The 19,307-nt window shown below is 43.1% G+C and overlaps 1 protein-coding gene across 27 annotated transcripts in view; it reads left to right on the forward strand.

The window, feature by feature from the left end:
• The window catches only part of Rbfox1 (RNA binding fox-1 homolog 1), a 2,110,633-nt gene that overhangs the window by 1,757,872 nt on the left and 333,454 nt on the right, over positions 1-19,307 (forward strand). For 2 of the 27 annotated variants that reach the window (XM_021184441.3, XM_021184440.3), the window contains exon 1: positions 6,473-6,784. The exons of 23 other annotated variants lie outside the window; for them this stretch is intronic. In XM_021184441.3, coding sequence (XP_021040100.1) covers positions 6,698-6,784 — 87 coding nt within the window. In that variant the 5' untranslated portion in view covers positions 6,473-6,697. Of the gene's footprint in view, positions 1-6,468; positions 6,785-19,307 lie in introns of those variants that run through there. 2 more of the 27 variants (XM_029470788.2, XM_029470799.2) reach the window with 2 other exon arrangements.

Raw genomic sequence — 19,307 nt, forward strand, 5'->3', positions numbered from 1 at the left:
ATCTTTGAAAGAGAGTACGTGAAGCCTAAGCAGCTGAGTGCTGGGAGTTTGCCGACAGAGGTCTCCAGGCCACCATTGCAGGGACGTTCAGGCCACAGATCTGCCGTGAGAACCACACATGAGAAGATACCCTGCAGAGACATCTTAAAGGCACTCCAAAGAAGGAGACAAAGATCAAGTTAGTACTTCCGAGCACACTGCAAGTGCCAGGGACACCCACATCCCACACGTCATTCCACTGCCTCAGCACACCTGTGGAAGGGTCTAGGCACCCAGTGTTACTGCTGTAGAGATGAAGGTTTCAGAGTACATCATACTGGAAGAGATGATGGCAGAGCCAACCTTTGATACCCGCCCTGCAGCTTTAAAACTCCCATTTTATCTAACTAAACTCCCGTTTAGCCATGATGTCCCTGAGTCCATTGAGATGATTTTGGAGCTACAGATAGATCTTTATTTCCTGAGAGACAGCCTCTCCATTTTGCTTACATGTATTCAGGAAATTTTCCGGCAAAATATTATAGGATATTGTATATATCTGATCACTAATTTGCCTTCTTTCTTTTTTTCTTTTTCTTTTTTTCTTTCTTTTTTTTTTTTTTTGAGATGGATTTCTTATATCCCATTCTGACCAAAGATGTCCTTAAGCTTGTCTCTAAGTAGAAGTAGAGAACCTCTTGTCTCTACTTCTTGAACATTAGAATTACAGGCATACACCACCACAGCTGGTTTTGGTGGTGCTAGGGATAAAACTCAGGGCTTTGTATAGAGTAGGCAGGATCTCTAACCACTGAGCCATAACCTAAGGCCTATCTAATCACCATTTTAGTTCAATCACATACCACCCCTCCCTAATCACCCAACGAGTCATAATCCAATGTGACAACATTTGTTACTAGGTGTAACACTAAAATAATTCCAAAGGATGAAGGTCAATGCTTTCTGCACGTGGCGATAGAGGATGCTTTGCAGACAATGTGACCTTCTGTGTAGGCCAGCAAAGTTAACCATGAAAGAAGGAAAGGAGGAAGAGTTGGAAAAGGAGGGTTTTTGTTTTGTTTTTTTTTTTGGTCAGCAACTTCGAAAGGAAATTTGAAACATGGAAGTGTTCATAAAGGTAATTCGCTGGTGCGGGTTGCATACAAAAGAAGGAAAAGAAAAGGAAAGGGAAGGGAAGGAAGAACAAAAGAAAGAGAAGAGGAAAAAGAGAAAAAAAGTGCTTTATCTGGTGGACATTGAAAGTTGAGTATGGCCAGGTTCAAAAACACTATCACCACCAACTCTAACTTCTCTAAGAGGTCATCTGTTCCCCAGCCTTGCTCGGAAAGGAAGGCTGTAATTCAGTCGTTTGTGAAAGTCCATGTGGTGACACACACATGCTCAGTCTCTAAAAGCTAAAAAAGCAGTTAACACACACTATGATCGTTGTTCAGCAACAAAGGAGAACTGATCTTTGTACCGTTTATTTTGGGTGGATAATCCATGGTGCCTGAGTCTCAGCTTCTTTGCGGGAATCTGGCAAGAGATGCTGGGAAGGCTCATGTAGGCATATCTTCCTTCCCTTAGGAAAGATACTGCTCCTTCCAAGGTCTGAGTCGTGGCTCAGACAACGAAGTGGACCTCATTCTGTCTAAGTCTCCTAGACTCTCGAAAGCACCGAATGCCTACACTTACTCACACACTCCAATTTCAAATATTAGCTCTTTCACAGTGTTGAGATGTCATCCTCATCTTTTCTCTGGGCTAGATTTAGTCTCTTAGGGGATATCTACTGGACACCACAATCCTTGGGACATGAATGGCCTGACCTCCTCCAGCTGACACTGTGTCTTGCCTCTGCCTCTGCTTCTCTCTCTCTCTCTCTCTCTCTCTCTTTCTTTCTTAGACAGGTGCTTTCACTATCTCTCCTCCCTCCCTTTCCTCCCCCTCTCCCTGGCCTTGAAATTATAATCTTCCCATTATCAGCTTCCAGATTTCTACAATTACAGGTGGGCATCACCATGCCTTGCCCATTTGACACTTTTAGGTGGTTGAAAGAGTTTAAGGGAGAAAAATATTCCATGCTCCAGGAAAACCCAAGGATGTATAAGTTTCAATGCTTAATAAAGTCGTATGAAACCAGGCCACAGTCATTCATTTGTCCCTGGGTGCTTTTGTGCCCTCCAGGAGCCAGGTATTGAATGTTTGTAAATCAGGGAAGAGGGCATTCACCAGAGACATTTGTCACATATATACTCATACTTATTTAATATCTAGGGAGACCCAGGACAGTCAACACTATGTGGCCCTTCATTTTGAATACAAGACATCTGGAGGAGTTGGCTGTGCTTTCAGCCACTGTTAGCAACATCTCTTTTTCTGGACTTTATTATTTCATTGTCTGTTTTATGATTATAAGTTTGCAAATTTTATCATTAGCTTAATATCGCATGTTGGATACATAACCTCATGAAGTGTCTGTGTCAAGCTCTGGAGAGTACAGAGCTACACAAAATGTCGCACACCTTCTAGTAAATGAACCAAGAGAAAATAGCTTATTAATATAAGATGTACTTTGGGAAAATTAAGCAGTTGTTAGGAAAACAGAGGTTTCCTATAATTCACTTAATAGTGGTCATTCATTCACATTTTTGTTATTGGTTTAGAATACTGCAGGGATTACAACCATACCAGAATAATATGTAGGTGGAAAGTCAGAATCAGAGACAATGGGGGTCAAGGTGGTCAGTACTGGCCGAGGTTGGGATAGACAAGAATCTCCATGTGCAACCTGTGAAGGCTGGCAGGTGGGTAGTGTTCCATGCTAACTTTTAGCATCTCATTTGATGCTAATTTTCCTAGCAAGCAAAGTAAAAATAATTCCTCACCAAAAATTTTGTCCTTAGCTTTAGAGAGATGAAAGAAGATAGACAGAGACAGCAAACATTTTATAACACAGTTTTCTTAAAAAGAAGAAAGAAAATACCATATGTGTATCATCTATAGCTATATGTCAATCTGTCCCTTATATGACACATTGCCATTTCAACGTAACTTGAACCAGCAGGTTCTTCAATAAAACTGTGTGCATATACATGAATAATTCATATGATAATCCATATATCTGTTTATTAATTTATTTTTATTTTATTTTATGTGTAGTGTTTACCTGCATGTATGTGTGCCGTGTATATGTTTGGTGTTCATAAAGACCAAAAGAATTGGAATTGGTGATTATTGTGAGCCACTGTGTGGGTGCTAGTGATATACTCTGGGTCCTCTGTAACAACAAGTGCTCTGGCCGGGCGATGGTGGCACATGATTTAATCCCAGCACTTGGGAGGCAGAGGCAGGCGGATTTCTGAGTTTGAGGCCAGTCTGGTCTACAAAGTGAGTTCCAGGACAGCCAGGATTATATACAGAGAAACCCTATCTCCAATAAACCAAAACAGAGAGAGAGAGAGAGCGAGAGAGAGAGAGAGAGAGAGAGAGAGAGAGAGAGAGAGAGAGAGAGAGAGAGAGAGGAGAACAAGTGCTCTGAACTGCTGAGCCATCTCTCCAGCCCCAATTTTGCTGATCTGCCTGTCACATTTATACAATCCCCCAATTTCCAAAGCCCCTGCAGAAGTTTGCCCTCAGACTCTTCTACACCTGTGTAATCAAGATGTAAATATGTCAGTTTATACACTCAACAAGTAAGTTGTGTGTCCTGCCTCTGACACTACAGCTTTTGCACTTTATAATATCAGAGAGACAAAATTCAGCCCAGGACCTTCCCTCAGCACTGAGGAGTGTCTCTATGTCATGAATGTCAACAGGAAGCAAACTAGAAAACACACTGGTCTCGTGGTGATGTGTCTGTCCTTCCTGCTAACTTCTCAGAAATATGGTTTTGAAAGTCATAGTCAGAAGCTAAAGTTAGAAACGGTATCGGGCGCTTGTATAAGATGGGTCAGTGTGCAGCTGTTCGAGGGGCTTTCGGGATTGCACAACATGGCCAGTCCAATGCATGTGAATCAATTACAGAGAACCTTGTCAAGATGGCCAAACCTCCAGCCTTAAATAATTGAATTCTCTGCCAAACCCTGTCTGCTGTCGTTATCTAGAAATGTAATTATGTAGCTAAATCAAGCAACTAAAATTAGTGTAGTGTAAAAACACCTTGGCTATCTGAAAGTGGACGAATTGACATTGGACTTAGAGAAAGCCAATAGTTGTGTATGTGTGGTAGTGTTTGGAGTTCTTGCTGATCATCATTTTGACAAAATCTATATTGTGCATCCTATTTGGAGAGAAAAGTGGTTTGTGGCAAGAGTGTGTCTGATTTGAAGGTGACATTGTGTGTGTGTGTGTGTGTGTGTGTGCCTGTATGTGTCCAGAAGTCAATGTCTGGTAACTTCTAATATCCCTTCCTTTCTTGTTTTTGTTGTTGTTGTTGTTGTTGTCTTTGTTTTTGTTTTTGAGACCATGTCTCTCATTGCATACGTATTTCACAGATTCAGCAAAACTAGTTGGCTCTGAGCCCCAGGGATCCTCCTGCCTATGCCTCATGAGTGTTATCATTGTAGGCTGGCCCTACCATGCTTATCACATAGGTTTTGGGTGTCTGAACCCAGGCCTTTCTGCTTACTCATTATTTAACCAGTTGAGCTATCTTCCAGGCCCTATGAAGGTCACCCCCAATTGTCTTCAGACCTTACTTCATGACAGCTTCATATTACTAGTTTCAAAGTTGTGTAGTACTAATTATGCCCTCATATTTCCTGGTATGAGAAGTGGGAATATGACAGTTTATCATCATCTGAGCCCTCACATCTGAAGTCAAAGATGGGTGAATACTAACTGCGAAGGTTAGAGCAGAAACCATGGCAAGTAGCTACCTCTACTGCACACTGTATGGAGGTGATGCACACTGTATGGAGGTGATGCACACTGTATGGAGGTGATGCACACTGTATGGAGGTGATGCACACTGTATGGAGGTGATGCACACTGTATGGAGGTGATGCACACTGTATGGAGGTGATGCACACTGTATGGAGGTGATGCACACTGTATGGAGGTGATGAGATACCAGGTTACCGTTACATGCCCAGATGGTTCTGGAGTCTAGGAGGCAAATGAAGTAGTTCAAGAGTGTATAGCTAGGAAAGGAACAGCCCAGCCACCATGGTTCCACGCCATGGAATCCCATGGGAACTGAGCTTTCCAAGTCCCTGCTTTGCATTCTTCTCAATGCCTTTCATTTCGGGGGGGGGGGAGTGGGGGTGTCATCTTTGTTTACTATATTGCAAATTCTTATATCACAGCTGGAAGATACACATACCAGCCATATAAAATCCCTTCACAGATGAAACACAGCACCAGCAAGTCTGCACCTACTCTGTGGCACATTTCTAGATCGCATCTCACAGTGCAATGCCAGCTAGACAATTTACCTAGTAATTGTGTGTGTGTGTTGGGGAGGGGGGGTTAAACTCAACACTGCCTCCTACTAGCTGCAAAGTGGCTGCCTAGTGTGAGTCTGGATTCCTGTTGGGTACCACTTTGCTTCCTGGGTCTGGGAATTAGCCCCTGCATCAGAGATGTGGAAGAATGGAGCTCAATGACCCACAAAGCTAATTTACTCAGATTTCAGCTATTATTTTGTTACTCATGAATTGCCTTTTCAAACTGAAATTGGGTGAAGAAGGGGTGGAAAGTGAGTCCAATGTTTTGAGACAGTTTCATACTGTCTACCACATACTGAGTATTCGTAGATAATTTTTGATCAGCTGCCCACATGAACCTGCTAGGTTTGAGTGGTTTTGTTGTTGTTGTTGTTGTTATGGTTGTTGTTGTTCTTATTTGTTTGTTTGGTTTTGTTTTTGTTCATAACTGTGGGGGAATGGGTATAGGTGTGAAAATGTATGTGCTGTGTTCAAAGGGTGACCTCCAGGTATCTTTCTTTATTGCTTTTTACTTACACTTTGAGAGAGGATCTTCCACTAACTTTCTGTTTGGCTATGCTGGCTCAACAGTTGAGACCCTGCATTCTCCTGTCTTTGTTTTCCCAGTGCTAGGAATATAGATGTGTGACACATTGCCTGATTTCTTACATAGGCACTGGAGATCCAAATTCCACTCCTCAGGCTTATAGGCATTATACAAACTCACATAACAATCAGTTGCAATTTAGAACTTAAGTCTAGGCTCTGGTGATGATTTTTACGTGGCTAAAGATTTAAGTTCTTTAAGTTACAATTGATTGTCATGTAAGCTTACATATTTCCATTACTTATTCTCTCTAAAATTCTCATGCAGACCCAGCCCCTTGCAATTTGGCCCAGTTCCTCAGGACAAATGCCTTCTCTTTTCGCCTGATTCCCTGTCACTCCATCTCCCTTGGTCTGAGAACTAAATTAATGAAGAGTATTTGGTTAGTCATGTTGGGCGAGCTGCTCCCAAAATAGCTCCTTCCATTTTGGTAGCTCCGACCCTGCAGCTGCCGCGTCCCTTCCTTGTCTGGGAAGAAAACTTTCACATTAAGAGTTGCTGATGCAGGGGTTTCTTTCCTTTCCCCTCTCCGCTGCCTGTGGATGAGCACTTGGCTCCTGACAGAAGTGATTTGGCTCTCGGCTTTGTAGTTGAGAAGAAGTTGGGTCTATAGATTTCTTTCCCCCTCTAACTCTCTATTGATGTGTTCAGCCTTGGAGGGAATAAAGCCTCCATTTAAAGCATGTTGGCGTCGCAAGGAGTCCTTCTGCATTCTTATGGCGTGCCCATGATTGTGCCTGCTGCCCCCTACTTCCCGGGACTGATGCAGGTAATTCATGGCTTTTGCCAGCAAGCAACTTAACTCCAGAATGCTCTAAGTAATAATTGGAATTTTTATGGTTGAGAAAGCAAACACTTTTAATACAGGAAGAGAAAAAAAAGCCCTCGTGTAGTCAAAGGAAAGACAGTAGGAAATCAAAAAGATGGATCACCTTAATCTGGCTATTGACATCTCTCATGGATGAATAAATGGTGTAGTTGAGCTGTATTTGCTTGTATTGATCTGGGTGCTGTTTAACATTCATGCCTTTGCTTCGGGAGGTTGACCAGGGGGCAAAAGATTTGCTCTCTTCCCTAGCTTTCTGAGGGACTGGGTCTCCCAGAGCAGATCATGAGGCTCAGTAACTTATCATGATATGGCTTGCTTAAAGGCTTTAACCCCGGAAACAGAAGGGCAGGAAATACAGAGTGCTGCGGAGGACACCCCACACAGGTTGTTTGTTTGCAGAGAAGCTCCCCCTTGCAAATCTGAGAGGCGACCCACAAACAAGAGGGTACACTGAGAATGGTTTCCTTCGCAAGTTCCGAGGTTATTCTGGAAATTCGATGCCAACTGTTTGTATTCTCGGCAGCTGGGGAGAAGTTAGGATGCCTGTTGTTTTGACTGCTAAGGCTATTATTCTGTGTACTGAGAGGTTTGTGTGCTAGCGAGAAATTGGACCTGTTTCTTTGCCTTATTGTACCTTCTTGCTGTCACTCAAACCCATTGCTTCTGGGTGTACGCCTGCAGTTCTCTGGAAAGCCAACATCCACTTGTGATAGAAGTGGGTCATTGTAGGAAGCAAGTGGCTATTTGTTGCTGTTCTTTAGAAATAAGTAACCCTGGGTAATAAATCCTAAATCTCCTGCCTATGGGAAAGGAAAATTAAATATATGCAGTACAACACTTTAGCTTTTTTCCCTGTAGCCCCACCCCCACCCAGCCCACTCTGAGAGTTCTACAAAACTCTAATTCATTAATGACGACTTCTGTGGAGGGTCGAACAAATATTCTTTTTGTTCTTTGACTGTGACTGGGACCTTCTATTAACTGTCAGAAGCTGGGTGGTGGAATGCACCCAGCTGTCAATCCAGATAGCACCAGAACTGCCAATTACCCTAGATGTATGGATACTATTGCTACACTTCTATGTTATAGGTAAATAGACCAGCAGAGAATGGTCCTGGCACCAAGGAAGGGAACTTGTGGCCAGATGGTGACATGAAACTTAGGACTTGAAGGTGAAGCAGAGTAACAGTGCTTTTGGCTTCTGTTGGAAATTTGGGGTGAAGGTCAAAGGCTGGAGTTTTGTCGGCCCCTGTGCTGCCCTATCCGATAAATAATTACAAGCAAATCGCTCATTTCAGTCCGTGCTGATTGATGCTGAAATTGCTTTTGAAAGTTCTCATAAGTTCCTGTTATAGATTAAGTGCTGGTGCAGGAGAATAACGGCACCCACAGAAATGGGTGAATGTAATCAGGTTTAATGGACTCGAGAGCTTGTTGGGAATTAAATAACTATCGATTTGCTGGGATGTTTCTGTCATTACAAAATGCCACTCTGAACGTATTACCCCAATGATAGATGAGAAGACGCCAGAGCCAACTGCAAAGCTGGGAAGGCACTATTTCTTCCTCTTTGGCAGAATGTTCAAGAAACATAACTGGTTAGTTTGGAATGGAGCAAGTTATTTTACTTGCAAATGTTAACCTGATCCATTCCCATTTGTTTTCCAAAAGGAAACTTCTGAACTAGTGACCTACAAGTCCTTCTGTGTGTGTCAGTGAGGAGCCTCCGATGAGCTACTGGGACCCACTCCACCCTTCCCCTCTCCTCCACATAGAGCACACTGCAAGGCTGAGCACATGAAGGTGCTAGCCTTCTTGCTGCTTTGTGGAGGCTTAAAGAAACTAAACCCCCTCCCATTGCAGTTCTGTTCTTAAGGAAAGGATGTGGTATGATAGAACGGGTAGGACATTCTAGTGCCTCTTTACCTTTCAGCTTTCACTTCCTGTCCTAGCTACCTTGGCCCTTAGCCTTGAGGAGTTTCACCCCGAGTCAAGAATAAAGGCCCTTTTGCCAGGATTCAGATTTCTTTAGCAACTTAGTGATGCCAGCAAGACAAGGAAATGGAGAGGACTGTGGACCCATCTTTGCTAGGATTCCTTGTGCCTGGATAGTTGGTAACAGCATGAATGGCTATGTGCAAGGGCCACTGGCGAGCTGCTTGAGATACAGTTCACAATTTCACAGTCGCTCTAAACTCAACAGCCAACAGTTCTGTGGCCAAAGATATTCCTTTTTGAATTGCTGCCTGAGACACTTGAAATTCAGGCCAGTGTGGCTTAAATTTTCTGCAGTTAAAGAAAAAATAATTTGCATTTTTTAAGTTTTAAGAGTGTACCTGACTCATGCTACAGTCAGTACCTACAGATGTGTCCTTACATGTCTAGTGAGATCCCTCTCATGGCCTCTTCTTTAAAGTCAGTCCCATAGTTAACATGGGATTTCCATTCCTACTTTCTGTTTCTCTGAAAAGCCAGTGTCAACTATATCGTACCCAGGGCACCCTTTATTTTATGTCTAAACTTATGAAGTAAACAGAGAAATAAGACAAGTATTTTGTTTGTTTTGCTTTGCTTTGCTTTCCTCTATCGTGCTAAGCCAGGTAGAATGGTTTCACAGGTAGTAAGAGGTCAAGAGGAAGCAGGGAAAATGATGATACTGAGCACACCGGGCAGACCACGACCTTTCACCTTAGTACAGAGCCCATTCTTGATGTCTTTGAATGAAGAGCCCAGGCATCATCCTTGGGACCTCTCTTTAGAGGTCCTTGGGCATTCCAAGTATCATCTTGGTTCACCACAGGGGTTGACTGAGCTGCTATTATTATAAGAAGTCAAGTCCATTGTCAAAGTCATTCTTGATTCCAGATGCTAGCAACAGGATTGACTTAAGCCATGGACCATGCTCACACAATGACAAATGATGAAATCAGAACAGTGGCTTCATAACCCATTTGTGGGTTTGTTTAGCATTCAAATACAGTGTTTCTCAGCTTTATGGAACAAACATAGATCTATAGCGCTGATGTACATATCTGTCTGCACATATGACTAAAGCAGCCTTCCTCCTATACAGAGTGACTCTGCTGAAGTCCTTGTAGGCCTCAAAGATGATGGCTTCTGAATGGCATCATTTGCAGGAAGATGGATAGAACTGGAGATTAGCAGACTAAACAAGATACAGCAGAAAATCAGAAAGACAGATAGGCTTTCTCTCCTTTGTTCTCTCCTAGATTATATGTATATGTGTGTATATGTATGCATAAAGTGATATATGCATACTGAATGAAAAAAAACAGAAAAAAAAGGAAGAGCATGTCTGTTCCTAGGTAAAGTGAAGGGGAAAGTTTATTATAGATAAAAGGCAGAAAATAGCCAGAGGCAAAGGCATCTGGAAGAGTCCAGAGTGGACATAGCCGTGGAGGATGGGGGAGGGCGTGGAGGAAGAGTGGAAACAGGTGTAGCCAAGAGAGCAAAAGGTGGGTGACCAGAAAGCTGGGTTGTATTGGGAAGAGCTTCTGCAGGAGGGCAGCCCACCCAGCACCAGGGCTGGAGAATTTGGGGAAGAGGATAGGGTATGCCAGCCATACCTTGTAACAGGTAGGAAAGGGACTGTGGGATGATGGGAGAACCTAGTGGCCAGGTTTCCTTTGATATGTTAAATAGGCACCTCAGCCATTTGTCCCAGGGTTTGAGGTTAAACACATACAAGTACACACAGCATATGGCATAGATGTAGTAATGAGGCCACTACAAAAGGGATTAGTGCTATCAGGATTGGAAGGGAGGAGAGAATGGATAGGTATCATCACACTACATCACATACGTGACTGAAGGTGCTTGAAGCCCATCCATGTATCCGATGGATGTATGCTGACACACAATATTAGTTATCTGTTATGCAGAAAAGCAACCAACACATTCTTTTTTTTTTTTTTTTTTTTTTTGAGAAAGGGTTTCTCTGTGTAGCCCTGGTTGTCCAGGAACTCACTCTGTAGACCAGGCTGGCCTCGAACTCAGAAATCCGCCCGCCTCTGCCTCCCAAGTGCTGGGATTAAAGGCGGGCGCCACCATGCCCAGGCTCCAACACATTCTTTAAAGAAACTATGGTACCATAGAAACTAAGATTTTTCTTCTTGAGTTCTTAGTCTTGTTAATAAAAGAATTTGTAAGGAGACTCAGAAGGAATGTCCAGGACAGTGTTGAGCAAAGTTTGAAAGAAAAACAACAGGGCAGGTAAGCTGTGAATCTGGGCAGCTGCTGGCTGGAAAGAGATGCAGAGGGGGGAAAAAAAGCCCACTTTGGCATGTTCAGAAATGGGAACAGCAAGCAACTGCCTGATGCCGGGTCTGGTGGAGTGGAGCAGCAGAAGGTGGGACCTTCAGAGAATCTGTGAAGAAGCCCAGCTTGCTACGGAAAAGCTTGCTTAGGCTTTGGCCAGTTGTCCAAAGAAAAGGTGGAAAGAACGTGACTCATTTCTGAGTATCTGATACAATCTGGGAGGGGTCAGCACATTAGCTTATTAAAGAATACTTAGCTGCTCATTCTTAAATTCACTTTCTGTTGGTGGGGTGTGCTCCTGGTCCTTTCATTGACAGGCCTTCTTGGCTTGAGTTTTAAAAACAGGATGAAGATAGAACATCAAGCTTTGGGTCCCCGGGTCTACACCAAAACTTAGAAATTTAGTTTCTTTGTGCCTCAGAGGAAGTAACTGTTCTTTAAGGGCCTCAAGTAATCCTATGGACTTCCAGCTTTTCATATGGTGATTTAAATTCCTAGGAGGGCTTCCATTTGTAGAGTTACCTGAGTGAGCAACAGGAAAAGAGAGTTCTATCTGCAATGGCCTCCCAGGCTGTGACTATCTGTCTGGCTACCAAGCAAAGGAACAGATTACTGAGCAATTCCTGCTGAGTTATGCACTACAAGGAAAGACTCTAGCCTAGAGAAAAAGTAGTGAACAGTCTTAGGAGTCTTCTCAGGTGTCCATTCACCTACCGATCCTCATAAGCCCACTTTTGTCAAGCCCTAGGAGGGGCACCTAGAAGGCAAAATGACATCACCACATCATTCACAGCCTAGAGGAAGAAACAATAGATCATTTCTAAGCTATAAAGACAGCAGAAGGAAGCAAGTGTGTTCAGAGCTAATGTCTTAGGTACAGCAGTAATTTAACTTTTTAATGAGTAGTATTTGTTCATCAACCAATACCTACAATTTTCAATTCCAAAAAATTCTGATACCAAAAACTTTAAGGCCTGAGACCAAATCTCACACAGGAATAAGACTTGACCAGAAATGGCTAACAAGCAACTATTTATACACTATTCCAGTCAGCATGAATATTCATGTCCCTTGCAGGGGGAATGTTTATGCATTTGGTGTTGGTATCTGGGTGTTGCCCCAGACTCTTCTGAAGGTTTTACATAATCACTGTTTTCGGTGGAATACCTTTCTGGAAACAAAACAGCACAAAACAAAAATGCAAATTATGAATTACAGCTGACTCCAGGGTTCTCCGTTTGGGAACCACTGCCTTTTATTAACTCATTTTTGCATATGGAGAATGTGGACACAGAAAGAGGGAATAAGATTACGAGGTCCCAAAGAATACCAGTGGTGGAGTCCAGATTTAGACTGGGGTTTGCTGAGTGAGCACCTTCTCTTTTACTGGGAGATCCAGCAATAAGCAGAAACAAGCGTTGGGAGCAGAGAGAGGGAGGAGCCCATGCCTGTTAAGTGGCCAGTTACCAACTGGAGCTGCATAAACACCAGTTGGCACTCTCCAGAGTATTTGTCACGCTGAGAGAGCCTCCTTGGTATTTTTGCCATCTTACTTGCTCAGTGAAATGTGATGGCGTTCCAATTCCAAAAGGGCAAGATGTAAGCCAAAGGAGCTGGGGGAGCCTCAGAAACAAGTCTTCCACACCCTGAACTTGTCCCTGGAGGAATGAGCTCCTGTGGATCTAGAACAGTGGTTCTCAACCTTCCTAAAGCTGCAACTCTTTTAGTGCTGTGATGACCCCCAACCATAACATTATTTTCATTGCTACTTCATAATTGCAATGTTGCTACCTTTATGAATCTTAATGTATATAAGTGTCTTTTTCAATGGTCTTGGAGGACCCCTGTGAAAAGGTTGTTTAACCCCCTAAGGGTTGCAAACCACAGGTTGAGAACCATTGATCTAGATGGTAAATGTCCATCTGTGGAGTGTCTTTCACTCCTCAACATTCTTTACCAATGAGATAGTAGTGTCCCCAAAGGCCAAGTGTCTTCTTACACTTCCACTCACCATAGCTGCAGGTGGCGAAATCTGCTGAGTCATGTCTCTCTGCTGTACCCACCAACCCTAGTTTCTGTGTATTTTGAAGCAACCTCCTTGTGTTGGAGGAGTGCTTAACAAGAATTCTGCATCCTTTGTGTAGAACTACTAGAAAATAGTGAAGTGCTGATTTTTCACCACAGTCAGAGGAGAGCCTACCCTCTAGAGATGGAAAGAAATGGGCGGAGATCCTGAAAGACATTTACATTTGTTTCTGATTGGACTTGGAAACAACTCTGCTAATTTAGTGGCTGCCATAGCCGGTTTCCATTCTCAGTAGCATTTCTGCCCTCATGATGTGCTCTACCTGTTTAGGGAGTCTGCTGATAGGGAAAGACATGAGAACGGACACCTGATATAAATGCTGGCGGTGCCATTTACTTTGTGGCCACTCCATCTTAGTCACTAAGTGACTTTTCTGTACTGCCAATGAGGCCATGTCAACAGTGAACTAAATTAAACAGTAAGAGAGGTGGCAAGGAGAATTTAGAGTCAAGCAGGGTCCAGGTTGACAAATTAGCTTTGGCATAAACTAAGCCTGTGGCCCTGGGCTTGTCAGTTAACCTCAACATGCCTCAGTTTTTCTCAGCTGCTGCATCAAACCTGGAAGAGCTAACTTTCGAAGTTCTCTTGTGTGTTTGATATAGTCATTTGGCAATTATGTGTTGATTATCTGTAATGAGCAGGACCAAGAATTAGGAATGGGTGATGAGGACACATAGAAGAGCTATAAGGAGTATACATTATATGGAAAGGATTGTACTTTATCCATATCTGATTGTGTATATCTATATCTATATCATCTATATCTATATGTATCTATGTATCTATGTATCTATGTATCTATGTATCTATGTATCTATGTATGTATGTATCTATCTATCTATCTGTCTGTGTACATCATTCCATCATTCCAAGGCACTTGCAGATGCTAGTGGTGTACCATGCCCCGTTTCGTAGAAATATGCTTTTTAAACATTAAATTATATTTTGTATTCTAAGAAGAGAAAGGAACAGTGTATGTACTGAATGAGTACTCTTTTCTATGTAAGGAACAGAAATAGAAGTCTTACTGGTTTCAGAGAATGGTTTCTGGTCTTGTAAACTTCAGGCCCAGTTGGATCCAGGAGCTCAGATAACAGGAAAATAGTCTCTCTCCTGTCCACACAAGTTGCCTCTCCTCTGTATTCCTTAATATGAAGATACTGAGGTGAACTGTAGACGCATCTGTCTTCAGGGGTCACAGGGAGGGCCACCTTATGTGTAACAAAGTTGGACATTAAATATAAAAGCATGTCATTGCCACATGGTGACGAAGTTGATAGGCAACATGTTTAAACCTACATCCTACCTCATATAACAGGGTTTCTTCTCTGACTGTCCCATCAGAAAGTCCAGGGTTCAGCATCCCTGAATGATGCTCAAGTCTGACTTGCCCACACCTGAGCTGAGGGAACTGGGAATAGAGGACCAGTTAGGGAACTATTAAAATAGCCAGTGCTAGATGGGTAAAGCCCAAATTCTCTTGACCAATGAGAATAATAGTGAAAGCTCTTACCCTTGAGCATGCCTTTCTCTCTTCATAGGACATACTCTATGCCCCAGGATGAAGAAGAGGTCAGATCATAATCTGGAGACTAAGTAGCCCATACTCATGGGGAACTTGTTCCATCTTTCTAGCCCATCAGCTTCTCTGTCAATGGCCAGATACAGCTGCTTTACCCAGCCTCTTCCCCCCTCGACTGATGAAAGTATATCTGGGGCCACTTCTACTTTTTCATAGATGAGAGCCTCACCATCTAGGGACGTCAGAAAAGCCTGTGATATCCACCATCATAGTAACTGAGCCAAAATGGGCATCTTAGAACATACATACAACTCTTACTATTTATATTAACCATGCATAAACCGATATATACTATTTGCACAAAGATGTGTGTGTGTGTATGTACTATATTAAGGCATAAATAATATGCTGTATATGTATATGCACATGTGCCTGTGTAGGCTAGAGGTCAACTTCAGGTGTCTCACTCGATCAATCTCCATCATGTCTTTTTTGACACGGGGTCTCTCATTGAACCTGGAGCTCATTAATTCAACTAAGCCGCTAACCAATGAGCTTCATGGTTTTACCTTTCACCATAACTCCACCTCAATGCTGGTGCTATAGCTGTGCATCATTTTGCCAGATTTCATGTGGGTGTTAGGAATCTAAATTTGATCTTCATACTTACACAACAGACTGTTTATTAACAGAGCTACCTTTCCGTCCCCTATATGTGACATTCTCAACTATACATCCCATTCCATTTCTAACAAAAGAAGGAAATCTCTAATGTCAGGAAGCAAAACAAAACATTTTAGTGATAGGCTCTGAAATACTGTGGATCTTCCATCATTCCAAGGCACTTGCAGATGCTAGTGGCGTACCATGCCCTGATTCGTAGAAGTCTGCTTTTTAAAAATTAAATTATTAAAGGAACTCTGTCAATCTTTGTGATTAATATCTGTCCTATAAAAGGTATGTGTTTCTGCAGCAGCCATCTGTCATGTGGATCTTTCAAAGGCATGCTATATAAGCAAGTATGCTTGTTATATGTTGACGCAGTCCAGGGAAAGCTAGGAGACCTGTGGATTTTACTTTCTAGTTGATGCTTTGGGTACATTGATCTGAGCCCTTGGCAGTGAGGCACTCCTTCCCTGTGTTTAAAACGTTGTTTCTGGTAAGTGCTTTGCCTGGCTGATTTGTAATGGAGATACTTCTCCCTATTTGTGTTTCTCTCCCATCCAAAGATAGACCTAGCACACATGCAGTCTGGAGGGCCAGGAGCTGGTGTGTCTACTTGATCTGCTGCCGAGCCTATATGGCGGACACAGACATGGAAATCCATGCTCAGTCTTTCTGAGTAGCTGGATCTGTAGTTTTCAGCAATAGGCACTTTCTAAATGGAGCACTTTGAGCTTTTAAAAGCAGAAGGCAGAGGCTCCATATAGCTCATTCATAAATGCTTGCTTACTGGTTATGGGTTCCACATTGGATTTTCTTTTAAGCTCTGAACACTGAAATGATGGGGTAGAACATCGGTTCCCAGGAGTCACATGGAAAGCCTCCTTATGGGTAGCAACTTTGAAAATTCAATCCAGCAGCATTGCTGTAGGCTCCTCAGGTCCACAGGCCCTAGGTCCAACGAGTAGATGACATCTTTACCACAGCTGGCTATGATGGCAGGTTTGATGACAATCCCAGGAAGCTGTGCATCCTGTCTAAGGAACAGTAATTCTGATACTTCAGAAATCATAGGTGTTTGTAGTTTCTGTTTGAATGTTCTTGACACGGGGAAATGATGAGGGATGGAGTGGATGAGAAGAGTGGTCTGAGCCCAGCCTTGCACCCAGCTCAGAGTAAAGTAGAATTCAAAACCTGCTGCTGTAGATGTGACCCATACACGTGGCCCATGGGCACTATACTTTCCTTGTCCGGTTTCAGTGATACACTGTAAAATGCTACTTGTTCTCAGTTAGAGAAGGGAATGTGAAAGGAAAGCGACATTCGTAGAGGCAAAAGTTAAGTATGGCGGTGGCCTGCTGTATAAATTCCTGGATAAATTTCTTGATTTTTATAAGCCTCTACTTTCATGTCTGTACAATGGAAGTAATAAAAATGTGCACTGTCTTTTAAGACCACTTTCAGGATTCAGAGTCCAAAAGTGACCTTTCCAGAGTGCTTTGTAGGACAGTCATGGTGGCATTAAGATTTGTGATGTCATACTTAGGATTATCTATTCCTTCCATTCTAGTTGGCAATGAAGCTCCTGACTGCCACACCTCATCTGAACTTGTGGGTGGGGTGAGCCACAAATTTTTCACAGGTGGCCTGAGAATCTACTGAGCTGCACCAGGTCTCAGTGGGGACACCCCATCGAATGGTGAATTGGCTGTTGTCTTGTTCAGTTGTTGATTTTCCAACAGTCTGTACTGTTATGTCTGTGGAGAAAATGTTGTAGATGGGGTGACGGGCATGGTTGCATCTCTCTAATGTCAAAGTGGATTCCTTTCAGTGCACAGCCTAGGGCTTCAATCATTGAGTGCCCTGGAGGAAGGCTGAATGGACAGTCATGGGGCCTGGCATCTGTGGGAGAATTGAGACAGGGTCTGCTGTAGTCCAGTTGTCACAGAGGCCATCCGAGGCCAGAATGATGTGATCCCTGGTGCTTTTGCTGGAGTGGCAGGTCTCGAGCTTTTTTTTTTTTTTTTTTTTTTTTGAGGGCTAATGACTTCAGTGGTTGGTTTTCACATAGATTCATAGCTATTTCAATAGCAGCTGTTAGATTGTAAGATTTCATGAATTTAGTATGTAGCCAGCCACCTATGAGGCCTTTCACCTGCATTTCACCCTACCTCTTAGATGGGATGAAGACCCTTGTTCCCTTCTAATGTATGGAGCCCACTGTCCTCTTCCCTCTGCCAAGCTATAGCTGGGAGAGCTGAGCCATCTAGACAAGTTGCATGTAGGAGAGGTCACAGGTCTCCATCACATTGAGACCACATCTTTTCACACTTGCTCCTGTGGAACAGGCTGGAGCTGGGTGGCATGGGTGTAGTCTGCCCTTTGTGGTCGGGAAGAGAGGCCCATCTCATCTCTTCCATGTGGCTACAGCCTTCTGGGGACAGACTCTTTAGTACCACCCACAGCCCTGTTCTGTAAAGCTCCTGGCACACTGTGGGCGCTTAATAAATGTTAAATAATGAGAATAGCTCCCATCTGTCAGTGCCTGGTGGCAGGGAGGATGGGTGAGTGCTGAGTGGTACTGGGCAGCTTGTGGCAAACACTGTGTGTGTGTGTGTGTGTGTGTGTGTGTGTGTGTGTGTGTGTGTGTGTGTGTGTGTGTTTGGGAGACTGTAGCCCTGAGATGTTCAAGGTCCCTCAGCATTAAAGTGGCTCCCACTCCTTTAGAAATCAGAATGTGGACAAGTGCCTTGTCAGTGCAGGCACTGCACCAATCCTGGCTGTCTGCATTGTTTACATGGACCCCAGCCCAGTAGCTGCTTTTCTCATGGGAAGCTAGGCTCAGTAACATGTTGATCAACAATGCAGGGGCTTTGTTGAGATTTAAGAGAGGAGGGAAGGATTGGCCCTTGGAGCAGACGGCACCATAAATTCCTGCTTCTGTCATTTTCTTGGAGGAAAATACCTCCCGGGGCTTTTCACATTTAGTCATAATTATATCAACAGTGGCTGCTTGATTTCAGGCATTTCTGTGTACCAGTCCACATATGAGGTCTTTACCTACAGTGCCTTATAGAAGCACTGTGTTTTAGTTAGGCAAAACAGGCTATCAAGAGGCAGGATTGTGCAGAGGTGGGGACTGAAGAACAGGTTCATCTTCTGTCGGTACCGTTGAATGTTCACCTTCGTGACCTTGGGTGCAGGTAGCTTGACCTTGAACTGCACTCTTCTTTATCCCATTGGTTGTTAAAGGAGACAGCCTGTGAACAGCATAGCAATTGGCCCAGACTCAAAATGTATTTCCAAGCTTCTTGCTAAGTGCACTGCAACCCCACCAAGGCAACTCTTAACTCCTGGTCTGATGGCCATATGTCTTCCCCATGTGGCAGCGAGTGCTCTGCTGTCCCTGAGCAATGAGCCCAAAGCCAGGATCTCTGGCGAAGGGTAAGCTTTGTTTTTCATTAGGAAGTTCCACGACCCCTCTGCTCTTTAGTTCCCCTTGGCCACAATGAGTATATGAAAAAATGCCTCAGCTTCTACATACTTCTCTATACTATCAGGTGTTCTTGACCACTGAAGAAAGAATCTTGGTAATACACTCTCAATACTAACATGTACAGAATGTCTGAGAAAAGAGTAGAAATAATTATCCATAATTGTTATATCTATCTAATAAAGACATGTGTGTTAGTATTTAATCAATATATAAGATGCACATGATATAGTGTTATATACACCTTGGAACATTATTCATTGAGTCACTATATAATTATATTAACATTAGCATATTCTAGATAAAGGTAATATAATATACAATTCATATGTAATATAAAATAGTCATTATTCTTATTTCTGCTGCTACTGACATGACTGCAACTAACTCCATTTAGAGTTTTCTCTAAAACATTTCTTCT

This window comes from Mus caroli, unplaced genomic scaffold (assembly GCF_978045245.1).
Source record: "Mus caroli unplaced genomic scaffold, Mus_caroli_1 scaffold_17, whole genome shotgun sequence".
Taxonomy (NCBI): Eukaryota; Metazoa; Chordata; class Mammalia; order Rodentia; family Muridae; genus Mus; species Mus caroli.